The 15,724-nt window shown below is 39.7% G+C and overlaps 2 protein-coding genes across 2 annotated transcripts in view; one reads left to right on the top strand and one right to left on the bottom strand.

Moving 5' to 3' along the window:
• LOC101862753 (renin receptor) overlaps positions 1 to 6,417 on the top strand; it is a 21,783-nt gene extending 15,366 nt beyond the window's left edge. The window contains exons 7-8 of the mRNA XM_005106676.3: positions 551 to 676; positions 5,782 to 6,417. Of these exons, the coding sequence (XP_005106733.1) occupies positions 551 to 676; positions 5,782 to 5,970 (315 nt within the window). The 3' untranslated portion in view covers positions 5,971 to 6,417. The remainder of the gene's footprint in view (positions 1 to 550; positions 677 to 5,781) is intronic.
• Positions 6,418 to 14,396: 7,979 nt separating this feature from the next.
• LOC101864173 (aldehyde dehydrogenase, mitochondrial) overlaps positions 14,397 to 15,724 on the bottom strand; it is a gene marked incomplete in the record, with an annotated part of 34,989 nt that continues 33,661 nt past the window's right edge. The window contains 1 exon segment of the mRNA XM_013087137.2: positions 14,397 to 14,710. Within this exon segment, the coding sequence (XP_012942591.1) occupies positions 14,638 to 14,710 (73 nt within the window).

The following is a 15,724-nucleotide window of genomic DNA, read 5'->3' as shown; positions in this document are numbered from 1 at the left end:
CTCTCTCTCTCTCTCTCTCTCTCTCTCTCTCTCTTCTGGCGCTGTCATTCTACCTCTTCAGCCAGTCGTTGTGTCCACCTCAGTCCAGGTTGGCCCGTACCGGCAAAGTTGAAGCAACCTGCTCCCTGAATGATAGAAATTGCATCGATGGGGGCTTAAAACTTTTACAGCTACAATTTTTAGAGAGAATTGTTTTAATGTGGATATGATTCTGACCAGAACACAGACAAATTAATCAAGTGGATCTTTTCCTGTGTTTTTAAACTTGTTTTCTTCCTTTAACATTCCCACTACATACATTTGGACACAGTAAACACAAGCACTGGAAACTTGAAGTCGCAGATATCTCATACGATATGCTAATCCCTGACTGATACCTCTTTAGTTGTTCAACACGTTTGTCCGTGCCCGACCTGAGAAGGAGAGATGGAGAGAAAGGATCACTATTGGATGGTACTTGTGTTCTTTGTATTTTTTTCAAGCACATTGATCACTTTCTCAAAGGAAATGTACTGTTTAATTGAAATTTACGATTATTTTTCTGTTCCAGATCACGGAGGATTTGAAGTCCATCTACAAGGACAACGTGATGGTGGAAGTCCTGACCGTGCCATCTCTGGGCCAGGCCAATGTGCGCAAGACCAGAAGTCTGATGGAAACTCTGGCCAACAGCAAGGTACGCTTCTTTCTTGATGGTCCAAAACTTGTATGTACCCATTATAGGGGAGTTTTTGTTGTTGATACCCTCTGTTCTGTTTTTGTCCGGAGTCAAGCTTTGTATTTGGGTGGTTGGAGGGTGCCACTGGTGGGTCCTACTTCTTTACTTTTTCTGTTTTTCTGTCTGTCTGTTTGTCTTACTTTTTCCCAGCACTTAATGACCATTATTGTGTCGATGTGTTTCTCTTTATTTAAAAACAAACAAACAAGATTTTTACAGAAGAGAAAAGGCTGCATAGGCTCACTGAAATTTGACACCAGTGGTCTTTTAGCAGAGATGCCAACCAGTACGATTTTACGTATTTTAGTACGATTTTTTGCAGAACATACGCGAATACGACTTTTCAGGGAAAAATACGCATCCTGGAATGCGAAAAATACGAGATTGAGTTTGGGTGAGTAAACCTATCTCAAGTCCCTTCTTTTGTCAAAATAGTATCAGTATCGCAGAACTGGAATATTTGAAAACCAAGTCCGATGTGGTTAGCAAGACTATTTTTGCCGGTCGTGATCGTGATATTATATTCATTCAGCTTCTCCTGGTCCGGAGAGTACGTTTCACTTTCACGCGAATAGGCAGCTATGGCGGCAGGCGGAAGCGTATGTGACAACGAGGCTCGATCGGGAAAATCAAGATCTACTTTCGCTTTCGTTACCATTGAGTAGTTTGCCAGCAGTTGTCATGTCTGATGACGCAACATTTGTGACATGCAGGTTGTGCAGTATAAACGCAAGGTCGCTGTGTAAATAAAATTTAATCAATGCTCGGACTGGCCTCTGTGCTGTCACTTGTGGAAAAAAAAGAAAAGAAAATACAAGCGTAGTCCGATTTTTAGATTGTCTGGCTCGCCATCGTGACCGGTCACTGAACCTGCGCGCATTCGTGTCATAAATAAATGCGGCATCGTGTGAGCAAAGACCGTCTTTGGTGGGAGTAACGGACGCTGCGAAGTATAGGACTACGGAATAGGGGAGGAGATTATTGATTTTTGGGGGGTTTTAAGATATTATGGGGGAGGGTGTGAAGGCAACACCAGAGGACAAAAACTTGGAAGCACATTTCAGAATTTTTATTAGAGCTTTCTGCAAAGCGCGCGTTGGTGCAGGCCGTGTGCGGAATCGGGACCCTTCAAACTTTGCAAGTCTGTGTTATTGAAATAATGTGTTCGCGTTTCATTGGATGGGTGATAGTAAATATACCTAGCCTGCAGTGTATGTTGTGGCTTTCTGTTCAAGACTGGTAGATTTTCAGTGTCACTACATCTTGCCCTACCTCAGCTATTACAACTCTCACAGTGCATGGGTCTACTTGAGTCATTCAAGTTATCGCTTTTCTCTGAGTTTGAGCAATAATTTGAGTCTGTCAGTTCATAATGTGAATCATGACACCCAGACTGGTTCTTGCTTGTCGAAATTTTTGTTCTAGGCTCTTCCGAACTCTCAAAGCAGGATTTATTTTTTACATGATAATGAGAGGAAAATATTAGCGGTATAATAGACTGAAATATTTAAGTCAAACAAGACCCCAGTACGACACTGAACACTGACATGTTGTTGACTGGATACATGTATATTGTACGCGTGTGTGCTCCCTTTTTCGAGCCGGTGAGCTCGTAATTTTTGTTCAGGAAATATTGCTGGACCCCTTTAACATTTGACTATTACTGGTCGGTCGGTCGGTCGTGGGGAATACACATTTTCCCCTGAAAATACACATTTTCATATTTCCCAATACTCATTTAGGTTTTCTGTGGTTGGCATCTCTGTATTAGTTTGGCTGTTGGGCTCGCAACTGAAAGTTTGTATGTTCAAACCCCATAAGAGGGCCGACATTGCGTATTGGGAAAGGGACTTTACTGTAATTTTACCCACATAGTCCATTTGTGAATGAGTATGGAGGGAGGGGATTTTGTTCATGTTTGAGCACTTAATGGGCTGCTTGCTTTGTATGCTTCCCGGGAAACTGAGAATGTTTCTAAGTCTTCTAGGGTCTCCTGGGGTTATTATAATGATTGTAAAACGCACAGAGCTTGTTGAATAGGGATGTGTGCTAATATGAATGCTGTCTATTATTTTTATTATAATTATTCACACTTTCCAGGACTGAAAATAAAAGATTGTTGGAGCTTGTATATGAGCAATTGCCAAAACGTGAGACTCTCTTGAGACTCAGTGGTGCAAAAATAAATTTTCTTACCAATTTGACTCTTTTCTGTCAGTCACAGATTGACATTTAGTGCTCATATTCCTAGAGTATCAGAGCAAGGAGATGTACGGTTTTGGAGATAGGGTCTATTGGTTTGGCAACTACTGTATTTCTTGTATGTAACAGTGATGACAAAAACAGATTTATCAGCAAGGCAAATAATGGACTTTAAATTCCATTTGTTTAGTAAACAAAGACTTTGTACACTATGAACTCCATTCATAATGGTAATATGAATGACAAGCTTTGTAACAATGACGCAGTGCACAGAACATGTCATCATTGTTATGTACAAGAAAGGATACACATTGGACATTATCATTGACAACACATCACAATAGTGAAAGGCTGTACAGATACAGTTATCAAAGCCTCAGTACCAGAAAAACACATGTGTAAAACAATTTTTAAACTAATATGAGGCAAAAGCACAAAATCAATTGAGCTGACCTGTACATAACAGTGATGACAAACATGACTTGTACATAACAATGATGACACAATGTACAGGAAAAGACAAAAGTCTTGTCTCCAGAGATAAAAGCGCACTTTAAGAATTTAAAAAAAACCAGGAGAGGTTTCTTTTGCTTTGAAACAGATATCAGGTCATATCAAAGACAGTGGACGATCACAATTATGTGGCTAATTATGACAAACAGTACTCGTACATAACAGTGATGACAAAACATACTGGGAAAAGGTAAAATCATGCCTACAAAGAACAAATTTGCACTAAGAGATACACAGATCAATAAAGGCGTATTTTGCTTCTAAATGAATCTTGCATGTATGAAATATATGTTGAAAACTTATTGATATTAGCAATTATGAAAAATTTTACTTGTACATAACAATGATGACACAATGTATTGGAAAAAGGTATATCATACCAACAAAGAACAAATGTGTATTTTTGAGTTAGACAGATTAACAAGGACATGTTTATTTGTTTGAGTAAAGAGAGCACACATTACTTAAAAAATGTTTGCTCTTAGGACAATGTAATTTCTTGTACGTTAGTCAGTCTTGTACGGCTGCATGACGACACCCCAAACGTCATCACTGAGCACAAAAGCTAAATCTATAGCCACAAAAATGATCCATCTCTCGAAGTTTGTTCACACATCACACTCTTGTTCCAGGAATCCAGTGTAAACACCGCAATTTCACTAAAATATTCAACAGAGTAGCCTAAAAACACGCAAAACAGCCCAGTACGTCACATTCAACGCAAAATACTTGTGCGTCACCGGACGCTGAAGGCAATGACTACTTTCGTTTTTCTGTTTCCCCCGTTGCTTCCGTTGTTCTGGGGACGCGGGGAAGGGGAAGTCACCCAAGAAAACAATTATATCCGGGCACTTTTGATGACCCGTTCAAAACAAAAGTGGGCGAAATTCGCAAGTTGACGACAATAACGGCGGATGTTCAACAGCCGACCGAAATCGTAGATCTAGGAACCCGATGTTCCTTTCGCGCATCGCGGCTTTTAAAGTATTGAATAAACGATGATAGGCAAAGAGATTTAACCAGCTATGGTGATTCTACTGAAAAATAATGGTGTTTTCTGAAACACCTAGTCCATGACGACACGACAGACGCACAAGTAATCCGAACTGTTCGTCTATTTGCAAACAAATAAACCGATTTCTTGAGCAAGTTAACCTTTCTCAATGACAAATAACATAGGATCAAAGCACACGTAAAAAAAACACACCCAAAAATACTAAATTTTGGACATTCTTGGAAGTTTGCATTGGTGTGCTCAAAATGACACTCCAGGAATCACAAAAAAACGAACATTTTTGGCACAAAATGTGCAAACTCAAGATTGTAAAGCTGACATGGGGTCTGAAACTGCTAATGCAGGTTCTACATCCTATATTTGACGTGTGTATAAGTTTTGGAGGAATAAATACTAATACATCACATTTTATGCACACTTTTGTGAGATGTGTGTGTTTTTCCCCACGTTTTGGCAATGGCTCATATTTTTGAAAGCTGATGAGATGAATGGGATTTCATTCGTGTTCCGCCTTGAACGTGAAGGGTTGAAGTTAGAACGGATTACAAAAGAACTTTTTAAGTTGCAGTGCTCATTTACCGTAAATGTCTCTTGACGGTCGTGAACAGATGATGATGTGCTCAAATCCAAATTCCCTTTTCTTTTTTCCTGAAACTAATTTTCCTCCTTAGTGTGTGAGGTTGCCTCTATGTCTAATAAATGAGTTCTCCTGTTAACGTTAAGAAGAGGCCGAAGGGCTAGAACTCAAATGGCCGCTGGATTGGAAAAGTAAAGTAAGTTAAGGAGAGAGGTTTTTATTTGAAGAAACCAACAGGATTCTGACTTTTGGGATTTATTTGAAGCCAAGTTTGGTCATTGCCATGTCTGTGGTTAGACTCACAGTCTGGAGAGTGGATGTGTCATTGTTTGTTTACAAAACCTTATTGTGTGTGTGTGTGTGTGGGGGGGGGGTGCTTTTTATTTGACTGTTTTTCCCAGGGGAGAGTTCTGAGACATGTCCTTTTGTCATGTTTTGTTTTTTTATTGGGGGGGGGGAGGGGGGTTCATGCTGTTTATTAGTCCTAGTCATACCACAAGAATGCACGTTCGAGAAAGACTTCTAAGACATCATTTCCTTTAGTCATATGGTTGTTTTTTGTTTTGTTTGTTTGTTTGTTTTTCTCCTTGCTCCTGTTAAGATGTACCACAAGAATACATGTCATGTGCTCATTTTGCTCCTGTTAAGATGTACCACAAGAATACATGTCATGTTCTCATTTTGCTCCTGTTAAGATGTACCACAAGAATACATGTCATGTTCTCATTTTGCTCTGGTGTCTTTTGTCTGGTTCAGTACGGGAATCTGAACCTGGAGATCGACTACTACGCTGATTTCCCCGTGACTTTCAACATTGTCCTGTGGATGATGGTGGTGTTGTTCATCGCTGTCTTCTTGGTCGCCTACGGCATCTGGAACATGAACCCCAACCTGGAGTCCATCTTGTACAGAGTACCACAGGACGAAATTAAGAAGAACAATTAAATTCTCTTGTTTAGCTTGAGCGTTTTTTCTGGGTTTTTTTGGTTTTTTTCCCTTTTTAAATCTAAACACCCAACTATTTTTGTAAATAGGCTCGAAATTGAAACGCTCGGGGCCCCAACCCTTTCTTTTCTTTTTTTTTTTCTTTGGGGGGGGGGGGGGGTTCTTTTTGGTCAGATTGTAGATCTCTAGAGCAAAAATGTGATGTTTTGTTAGAGGGTCGATTTCGGTGAAATAGGAGTTCCATACAAATTACCCGGTCTGGATGGATTTTACTCATAGTTTACTTTCAAATTATTTAATCAGCCTAGACTTTGTTTACATCTTACTGTTATGTTTACATCTGTTGGTACCAGTACAGTGCTGGTGTAAGGGAGGTTTCGTGTCATTAAGAACAAAGAAAGCTTTATCATCTTCATAAGAAACCTTTTTCTTTAAAAAAAAAAAAAATTTTGGTTCCAGCTAGGCATGAATTTGTCAATATTTATGTATTCATCTCCTCCTTAGCACAATGCCAGTGGTATATATATATATATATGGTAAATATGAAGTCATTTTTGCAAAAGTTTGACCAAATGTCGGTGTGTGTAAAAGTTGTGGGCATATTGTTCTCATTTGTATTTACACAAGTACAATTTTCACAAATATGTGTGTGTGTCATGTATGTGGGTGTGTGTATGTGTCATGTATGTGTATGTGTCATGTATGTGTCGTGTATGTGTATGTGTCATGTATGTGGCTATGTGTATGTGTCATGTATGTGTGTGTATCATGTATATGTATGTGTCATGTATGTGTATGTGTCATGTATGTGTATGTATCATGTATGTGTCATGTATGTATCATGTATGTGTCATGTATGTATCATGTATGTGTATGTGTCATGTATGTGGCTATGTGTATGTATCATGTATGTGTATGTATCATGTATGTATCATGTATGTGTATGTATCATGTATGTGTATGTATCATGTATGTGGCTATGTGTATGTATCGTGTATGTGGCTATGTGTATGTATCATGTATGTGTATGTATCATGTATGTGGGTGTGTGTATGTATTATGTATGTATCATGTATGTGTGTGTATCATGTATGTGGCTATGTGTATGTATCATGTATGTGTATGTATCATGTATGTGGCTATGTGTATGTATCATGTATGTGGCTATGTGTATGTATCATGTATGTGGCTATGTGTATGTATCATGTATGTGTATGTATCATGTATGTGGGTGTGTGTATGTATTATGTATGTATCATGTATGTGTGTGTATCATGTATGTGGCTATGTGTATGTATCATGTATGTGTATGTATCATGTATGTGGCTATGTGTATGTGAATTTGTGCCTGACCTTTCTTTTGTATATTATTTTGGTCAGGTGTAACTGTAACATTCCCTCTCTGTCTGTTCCATGAATTGCGTTTTGACGAGAATTTGTGAGAGATTTTTATGTGACTGCTTGTACGTGTATATATACAGGTGTTGAGCTGCGGGAAGAATGGAGTGCAAGGAAGAATGAATCCTTGTACAACATCTGTCTCAATGATGTTTTGAGGTAAAGAGTTGACTGACTAAAAATCCTGATATATATGAAAGAGAAATAACTTGAGCTGTCTTTTGAATGAATTAAAAGATTGGAAAGACTTTCTTTTCTGGATCGCTAACAACAAAGACTTTCTTTTAGGCTGAAGTATGAGCGTACTCTTTACGGGAGGAAAACGTATACACTTTGAGAATGTGAAATCAGTGCATACAGAAAGCAGCATCTGATTGTTGAACATTTTTCAGATTTGGGTTTTGGCCGTGTCATATTCATTGAATTTATAATGTTTTGTTCCAAGCACGTGAAAATGTTAATTTTTGAAGAGATAGAAAAAGTTTGCGGTATGATGTTTTTTGTCTGTCTTATTGAAAGTAAGTGAAAATGTAAACTGTCAACTCTGGAGGAGATAGAGAAAGGTTTGTGGGAGAATGCTTGGTGTGGTGTGCACTCTTTTGAATGTTGGAAGTGAGGAGACGGCGGAGAGTTCTAGTCTGATGGATGCCAGCGTGCTGAATGTGCTGAGGAAGAAAGACACCTCAATTCTGGTGATTTGGACAGCCGGAAAAGAATTTCTTTGGTCTCATGGTAAAACTGATGGACATGATCTGTTCTGTCCTCATATTTCTGTTTGTCTATGTCATGGGGAAATCACCGTAGCAATTAACTGTGATCTCTTTCTTTCCTTTTTTTTTTAAAATATTTTTTTTTCTCCCACAAATGATGAATGTGGATCAAGCTAGATGTGGGATGTAGAAACTGGAACGTGTGATTTGTGTGCACTATTCGTTGTATTGAATCATGTATTAGATATTCAGAGTAATATCTCTATTTATTCCATTTTGTCATGTTTGCACCTCACTTCAATATTTGACTTTGCTTGAACTCTTTTCTTTCTTGATGCCTTTGGGACTCGATAGCTGCTGTTCATTTTCTCTCAGGTTACACCCAGAAATCAGTTGTTTGTGGTTAGCAAAGAGGACTTAGAGTATCTCGTATATACTTATGCTAATTTCCCAGCTGTTCTGTCGAGAGCAGCTTCATCCTCTTGCTCAAAGATACGTCGTCTGTCCTCTCACATAGCTGCCAACCAGTAGAGAAATAAAAGGAATACTTTTCGGAGGGTCCGTTATCATATAAAGAAAATGGAAAAGGAAAATACGTCTTCTGTTTTCTAGTATCAGTTTAGCTCCTCATAGGCTTGCCAATGCTGAAAGAAAATTATGGAGTTTCGAGACCGGAAAGTGAATGAAAATGCAAGCCATAAGTCAGATGGGGAGATTGCTGCTGGTCTATTTTGAATTGCTAAAAGGTAGTAAATGTTAAAAAAATGTCTGTGAAGGGTTTGGACCCAGCACTTGTTACAAGCCTATTGTTGTTGGTTTGGACCCAGCACTTGTTGTTTTGGTTTGGAAAAGTTGGCAGTTCTGCTCTTACATGGGGGAGAATATTACCATCTGTTTTCTGTCCACGTGGTGGACATGCCTTGTATGTTTCACAGCATGCGGGGCGAGTGTGTAGAGAAATTTGTTCTTATCTATTCAAGCTGAGGCCATAGCTTTATTTTATGACCATGAATCATTTTCATTTCCACTTGAAGAAGTGAGTTCTGCACATTTGCATTAACTTTGTATTGTGATGTTTGTCTGTGTATAGTTAGTCAGATCAGAACAACAATAAAATCTTAAAAAGTGAGAGGAAAAATATATTTCTGTGTGTGTGTTTCTTCAATTGTGTGGCATTGTGATGAAATCGTTTGTCAAAATAATGAAATCAAATCCACTGCAGATAGCTACTTGTCTCATCAGTCCACTGCAGATAGCTATTTGTCTCATCAGTCAGTCCACTGCAGATAGCTATTTGTCTCATCAGTCAGTCCACTGCAGATAGCTATTTGTCTCATCAGTCCACTGCAGATAGCTATTTGTCTCATCAGTCCACTGCAGATATAGCTATTTGTCTCATCAGTCCACTGCAGATAGCTATTTGTCTCATCAGTCCACTGCAGATAGCTACTTGTCTCGTCAGTCCACTGCAGATAGCCATTTGTCTCATCAGTCAGTCCACTGCAGATAGCTACTTGTCTCATCAGTCCACTGCAGATAACTACTTGTCTCATCAGTCCACTGCAGTTAGCTATTTGTCTCATCAGTCCACTGCAGATAACTACTTGTCTCATCAGTCCACTGCAGTTAGCTATTTGTCTCATCAGTCCACTGCAGATAACTACTTGTCTCATCAGTCCACTGCAGTTAGCTATTTGTCTCATCAGTCCACTGCAGATAGCTATTTGTCTCATCAGTCCACTGCAGATAGCTATTTGTCTCATCAGTCCACTGCAGATAGCCATTTGCCTCATCAAAAACAAGAGAAATGAAAAAATGTTGAGATGATAGCCACCGCTCAATATGCCATGTTGTGACACATTTTCCTTGTGTTTGTGGCCATGTTGTGACACATTTTCCTTGTCTTTGTGGCCATGTTGTGACACATTTTCCTTGTGTTTGTGGCCATGTTGTGACACATTTTCCTCGTCTTTGTGGCCATGTTGTGACACATTTTCCTTGTGTTTGTGGCCATGTTGTGACACATTTTCCTTGTGTTTGTGGCCATGTTGTGACACATTTTCCTTGTCTTTGTGGCCATGTTGTGACACATTTTCCTTGTGTTTGTGGCCATGTTGTGACACATTTTCCTCGTCTTTGTGGCCATGTTGTGACACATTTTCCTTGTGTTTGTGGACATGTTGTGACACATTTTCCTTGTCTTTGTGGTGGACTAGTACTACAAGTACTTTGTAGGAACTTTCCACCGGTGGACGCCATTTATTTACCCTCCCTATATTTATCCTCTGGAAAGAGCTCGTAGTAAAGTTATCAATGCAGCCTTCATTATTTTAATAAAAGGAGAAGATTAGAAAAGGAAGGAGATCAATGGACAGTTGTAGAAATCTGGTCAGGGAATAGACAATCTCTCAAGGGCTGGATGTGTCAAAGTCAGAGGAAGTGACCAGGACAGACTAGCATGGCATCGACTGCCCTATGCTTTGTGTGTCGGACAGTGCACAAGAAGAGAGAAAGTGTGGGTGGTTGGCGGGTGCTCTGGTGTGGTTTGCTCCTTTCCTACCAAGCATTTATCATCCTTATCTCCCCTCCTTTTTTGCGTGTGTTACTCTCTTATGTTCACCTCGAATTAGTCTAATCTTCGGCACTAATATGATCGTATTGTGTTTCAAGTGCCGTAAAACACTTACTAAAACTAAAGAGTTCAACAAGGTTGCCTGTCTGTCTTGCTTACTGTTTTCCCCGGCAGTAAATGTTGTTGTGTAATTGTGCGACTGCTTCTCTCGTCAAAAAACATTTTGTGGTTAGTACGGTGTTTGCAACCGCATGAAGGTCATACATTGTAAGCACGCGGGACACATTAAACATTTTCAGTTAGAAGAAATTTTTAATCTTGCCTGGTTGGCAGCCAAAGCCTACTCCTATCCATTTGGACCACCAAGGGATCTTTAAAGTGCGCAGCTTGCACACAGGGCCTCCAAAAGAGTTTTCGCCCTTATCTGAAAAGGCTAGGTGTAGATTTTTCCAACAATAAGATCAGAGGTGTTGTTGAAAGGCAGCAGTAAGGAATCGAAGAGTAGCATCAGTAGAAAAGCTGCAGAAAGAGCCAGGAGCTCAGACGAGGGGGCAAAAGTAGACGACAGAACATTGTTGGAGGGCAGGAAAGGATGTGAAAGAAGAAAATTTTCCGCGTCGATATCCGGATTTTAACTTCGGACCTGGGACCTAGTGAATGAGAGACTAACACCTTAACCGAACCTGTAGGCCTCGAGAGCCTCCTGTACTTCTCTTTATTCAAACTCAAAATATCATGAACTGTGTGCTAACAGCATCTGTGGTGAGGCACTCAGGTGCTTCGCTGTCCCACGTAAGAGACCTGAGTTCAATTCTCTAATGGGGAGAACTATTACATGTATTGAGTATCTCAACCTTTCTGCTGGGGTGTATCCCTCTCAGCCTGGGTCTGTCTGCCGGGGTGTATCCCTCTCAGCCTGGGTTGGCCCTGACAAGCGGGGTTGAAGCCCACCTCATAAGTGATCTAACTTGTGTTGATCATCATCATCCAGTGCCAGATCTGCGACAGACATCGGCGATCATGGATCTCCATTCATTCCTTTGCTCGGATGATCTCAAAAAAGCTACGTTTCCCTGATCTTTCCCTGTTACCCCTTTGTTTAGGTTCTCTAAGTAAGTTGCTCTGGGCCTACCCCTGCCTCACTTGCCTTCAATTTTGCCAGTGAGAGCTAGATGTTCAAGACCCTTATGTCTATATATGTGTCCCAAAAAACTGCATTTGTCGTTTCCTGCTTGTTTTTAACATTGAGCGTCCCACGTGGGCTTCATCAAGCACTACCTCATTTGATTTCTTTTCCTCCCCGATACTCTTAGCAGTCTCCTAAGAAACCACATTTCTGTTGCTTCTATTTTATTTTCACTGTCTTTAATGATTGTCCAGTGATTGCGTCGACAGGGGGTATAAAAAATCACCATGTTTTTCCAAACTACAGTTGACTCTATGGATAAGTTGAGGGAGTGAAAAAAAAATCAACTCATCTCAAGTTCATCAACTTAACAGTTGGGACCTGTAAAGAGGAAGAGGTATTGGGACCTGAGAAAAAGACCAACTTAATCAAAGATCAACACAGGCAGAATCAAGCAGAATCAACCGTACATTTTGTCAAATTTAGGATCTGTTTATTTATGTACCAAACATTTGGGTCACAAATAACGTGGTGGAATCTGGCGCTCGTCAAAGCCAGTTTAATTGTCTTGCTGTTGGTGGAAAAAAGGCCCATGTATCTTGAATAGAAGTCGAAATATTTGAGATTGAAGAAGGTGGGGTCGCCTGGCTTTATAGGTAGATTTAGACAGGGTTGGGTTGAATTTTTCTTGCCTAAAACAACGGGGACAGGAAGATTCAGATTAAGGTACAAAGACCAACACTCCAACGTAGTTTCACATATTACAAAAAAATGGAAATCAACTCCTCAGAAGGAAACTTTCACAGCCTATCTCAAAACTAACGTCTTCACTTGCATAGTGCATAGTATTTCTATTTTATTGATATTCTTAAGTCTTTTAGATAAGAAGGTACCCAGTATAGTATTCTTCACTTTCAAACATACACTTGCTGCAGCAGATTCATTGAGCTGTAATTTATCCTCATCAAATGCAAAAACTACTACAGACATCACCGATCATGGCTCTCCTTTCATTCCTTGTATTTTGTAACTATCAATACAATACACAGTTGCTTGTACTGGGATGAGTTCTAAACAAGGAGAGGGAATAGGAATATTATTGCACATAAAATTTGAAAACAAAGACTTCCTTTATCTGTGCAACATATACCATATTTTCAATAACTAAAATAAGCACCTAAATGAGCACAAGCGATGTACATGGGAGGGCAAGATGCAGTGACACTGAAAATCTGCGAATCTTGAACAAAAAGCTAAAATATAGAACATACAATACATATTATCATAATTTACTATCACCTACCCCATGAAACGGGAACCCTTTAGTTGAAAAAAAGATGGTTTACAAGATTTGAGAGTGACAGATCCCGATTCCACACAAGGCCTGCACCAACGCGCGTATTGCAGAGAGCTCTAGAATCTAGATCTTGATCTAGATCCAGTATAATAGTAACCAAAATTCTGAAAAGTAAAATCTGCTTCCAAGTTTAGTTTTTGACACCCGGTGTTGCCTTCAACCCCATCCCTCCCCCGCGTGCGTCTTTAAAAAAATCAATAATCCCCCATTCCCGAGTCCTATACTTCGCAGCGCTCTGACTTTGCATGAACTTTGGTGACCTCAACCATCGCCGAAACTCACGATGTGACGAAAACGCACAGGTTCAATGACAGGTCACGATGGCGAGCCCAACAAGAAGCTTGTATAACTTTCTTTTTTTTCCCACAAGTGACAGCACAGGACAAACGATTTATTTTCATGGCGACACAGCGTATGTAATGCAGAACCTGCATGTTACAAATGTGGCGTTATCAGACTACTATAGGCCCTACCGGCAAATTTCTGAGTGGTAACAAAAGCGAAAGTAGATCCTGATTTTCCCGATCGAGCTTCGGTATCGCACATACTTCCACTTGTTGCCGCCATTACTGCATGTACGCATGTAACGTACTCTCAGGCCCGGGAAAGCCGAACGAATATTATAATAATATATCACAATCACGACCGGGTAATTCCAGGGGCCTCCTGGATTCCCGGGGCCTGGCAGTCACCCTGTGTTCCTGTCCGATCTGGCAAAATTCAAGGAGTTTTCAAGGACATTTTCCCTTGAATGCAAATTCAAGCAGTTTTCAAGGACTCCTTGAATTCAAGGAGGCCGCGGGAACCCTTTATTCAATTGCCTCGGAAAAACATTCCACATTTTATGGTTAAAAACTTCAATCAAAAGCAGAGCAGAAGTTTCAATAATGTTTGGTCAGTGTTTAACGGTGCTTGCAACTGCATCAGGTCATATGAGCGCGATTTCATTAATGTCTGAAAAAAATGAAAGACACAGTCAGTATCAGCTGGGCCTGAGAAGGAGCCAAGGACTGCAGTATTACCTAGGCCACAGGGATGTCACGAGGGCTAAAAATAGTTCGGTATTGTAAGGATTAGAATGTACAGGACATGTAAAAAAGAAAGAAAGAAAAAATGAACAGCGCACTTCCCCAAAAACAGCAGCACAAAGAAGTTGTTACTACAGCACTTCTGTCCACTGACAACTCGCTATCTTTTCTTTTCACCGTAGTTTTGAGAAAAAAGGCATTATGTCAGTGTGTAACAATTAAACAATAGACGTTCTTCCGAAAGTTGAATTCTAATTTATTCATAAACTAGTCAAAATTTCACTTTGATTTTTTTTCACACAAGTAGGGTTCCTGATCAGGCTCTCGATTTTGCAAATGTCAAAAATTGGTGGCAAAAATGAAAACAAAGGCCTTTTCCTCAGCCGACAGCAGCGCAGAGTTTATCGTGTTTGCAAAACCACACGCAAACAGAAATGGCTCCACGTCTGTTGAAGTGGAGAAACCTCCATCGGGATTTAAGAATTTTTCTGGGGTATCTGCACGGTCACCGTCTTGACCTCCGTGTACTCCTTGAGGGCGTACTCGCCGCTGAAACAACAAAATTGACACATCTTTCAGAAGTACCCACAAGACTGTGTAGATAAATTGGAAAATTAGCACATGTCATTGATCATTGATGATGAATAGGAAAATGACGATAAGATTATTCAGATCAATATGAAAATTTGCGTAAAATACTGAAGAAATATGACAATTAGCAAAAGACATTAAAGATGATTTTGAAAATTAGCATAAGACATTGAAGATGAATTTGAATTTGAAAATTAGCATAAGACATTACACTCAGCAATGAAACTTAGCTCAAGATTAAACAGAAATATGAAAATTAGTCCAAGACATTGGACGTGAATATGAAAATTAGCACAAGACATTATTGATAAATATGAACATTCCCTTCACAGTACTGCTTTGGAATTGAAAAACCTACCAAAGCAGGAACATTTGTAACCCTATCCGTACGTCATGTTTTACTATCATATCCATACGACGTGGGGAACTCTGTGCCCCCACTTTCCAAAGAGGACATTTACTCATTAATCCGATCTGTACGCTTTGAATAGCAGTCTATCAAAATAATTTTTTGAGAAAAACTGAAAGTTTCAAAGAGATCTTCGCACTAGAAGTATTCTTAAATGTGAAGAATACAACCCCGGGGGTACAAAGTGCCCCCCCCCACAAGGGCGTACGAATAGCGGGAAATCATATGGCAGACATTTTCAATGCCCCAGGGCTTAGTAGTATCTTTCTCCCTTACTGCTACAGATAACGTGCCAATGGAAGTTACTTTCTTATTGGGGAGTAACTTTCTTATTAGGAAGTTACTTTCTTATACGTTACTGAGAACTCAAGTTACTTTCTTATTGAGAAGTTACTTTCTTCTACATTACTGCAAACTCAAGTTACTTTCTTATTGGGAAGCTACTTTCTTGTAAGTTTTTGAGAAGTCAAGTTACTTTCTTATTGGGAAGCTACTTTCTTGTAAGTTTTTGAGAAGTCAAGTTACTTTCTTATTGGGAAGCTACTTTCTTGTAAGTTTTTGAG

Source organism: Aplysia californica, unplaced genomic scaffold (assembly GCF_000002075.1).
Source record: "Aplysia californica isolate F4 #8 unplaced genomic scaffold, AplCal3.0 scaffold00549, whole genome shotgun sequence".
Taxonomy (NCBI): domain Eukaryota; kingdom Metazoa; phylum Mollusca; class Gastropoda; order Aplysiida; family Aplysiidae; genus Aplysia; species Aplysia californica.
The sequence above is the reverse complement of the archived record's forward strand: the minus strand, read 5'-3'. Positions and strand labels throughout refer to the sequence as shown.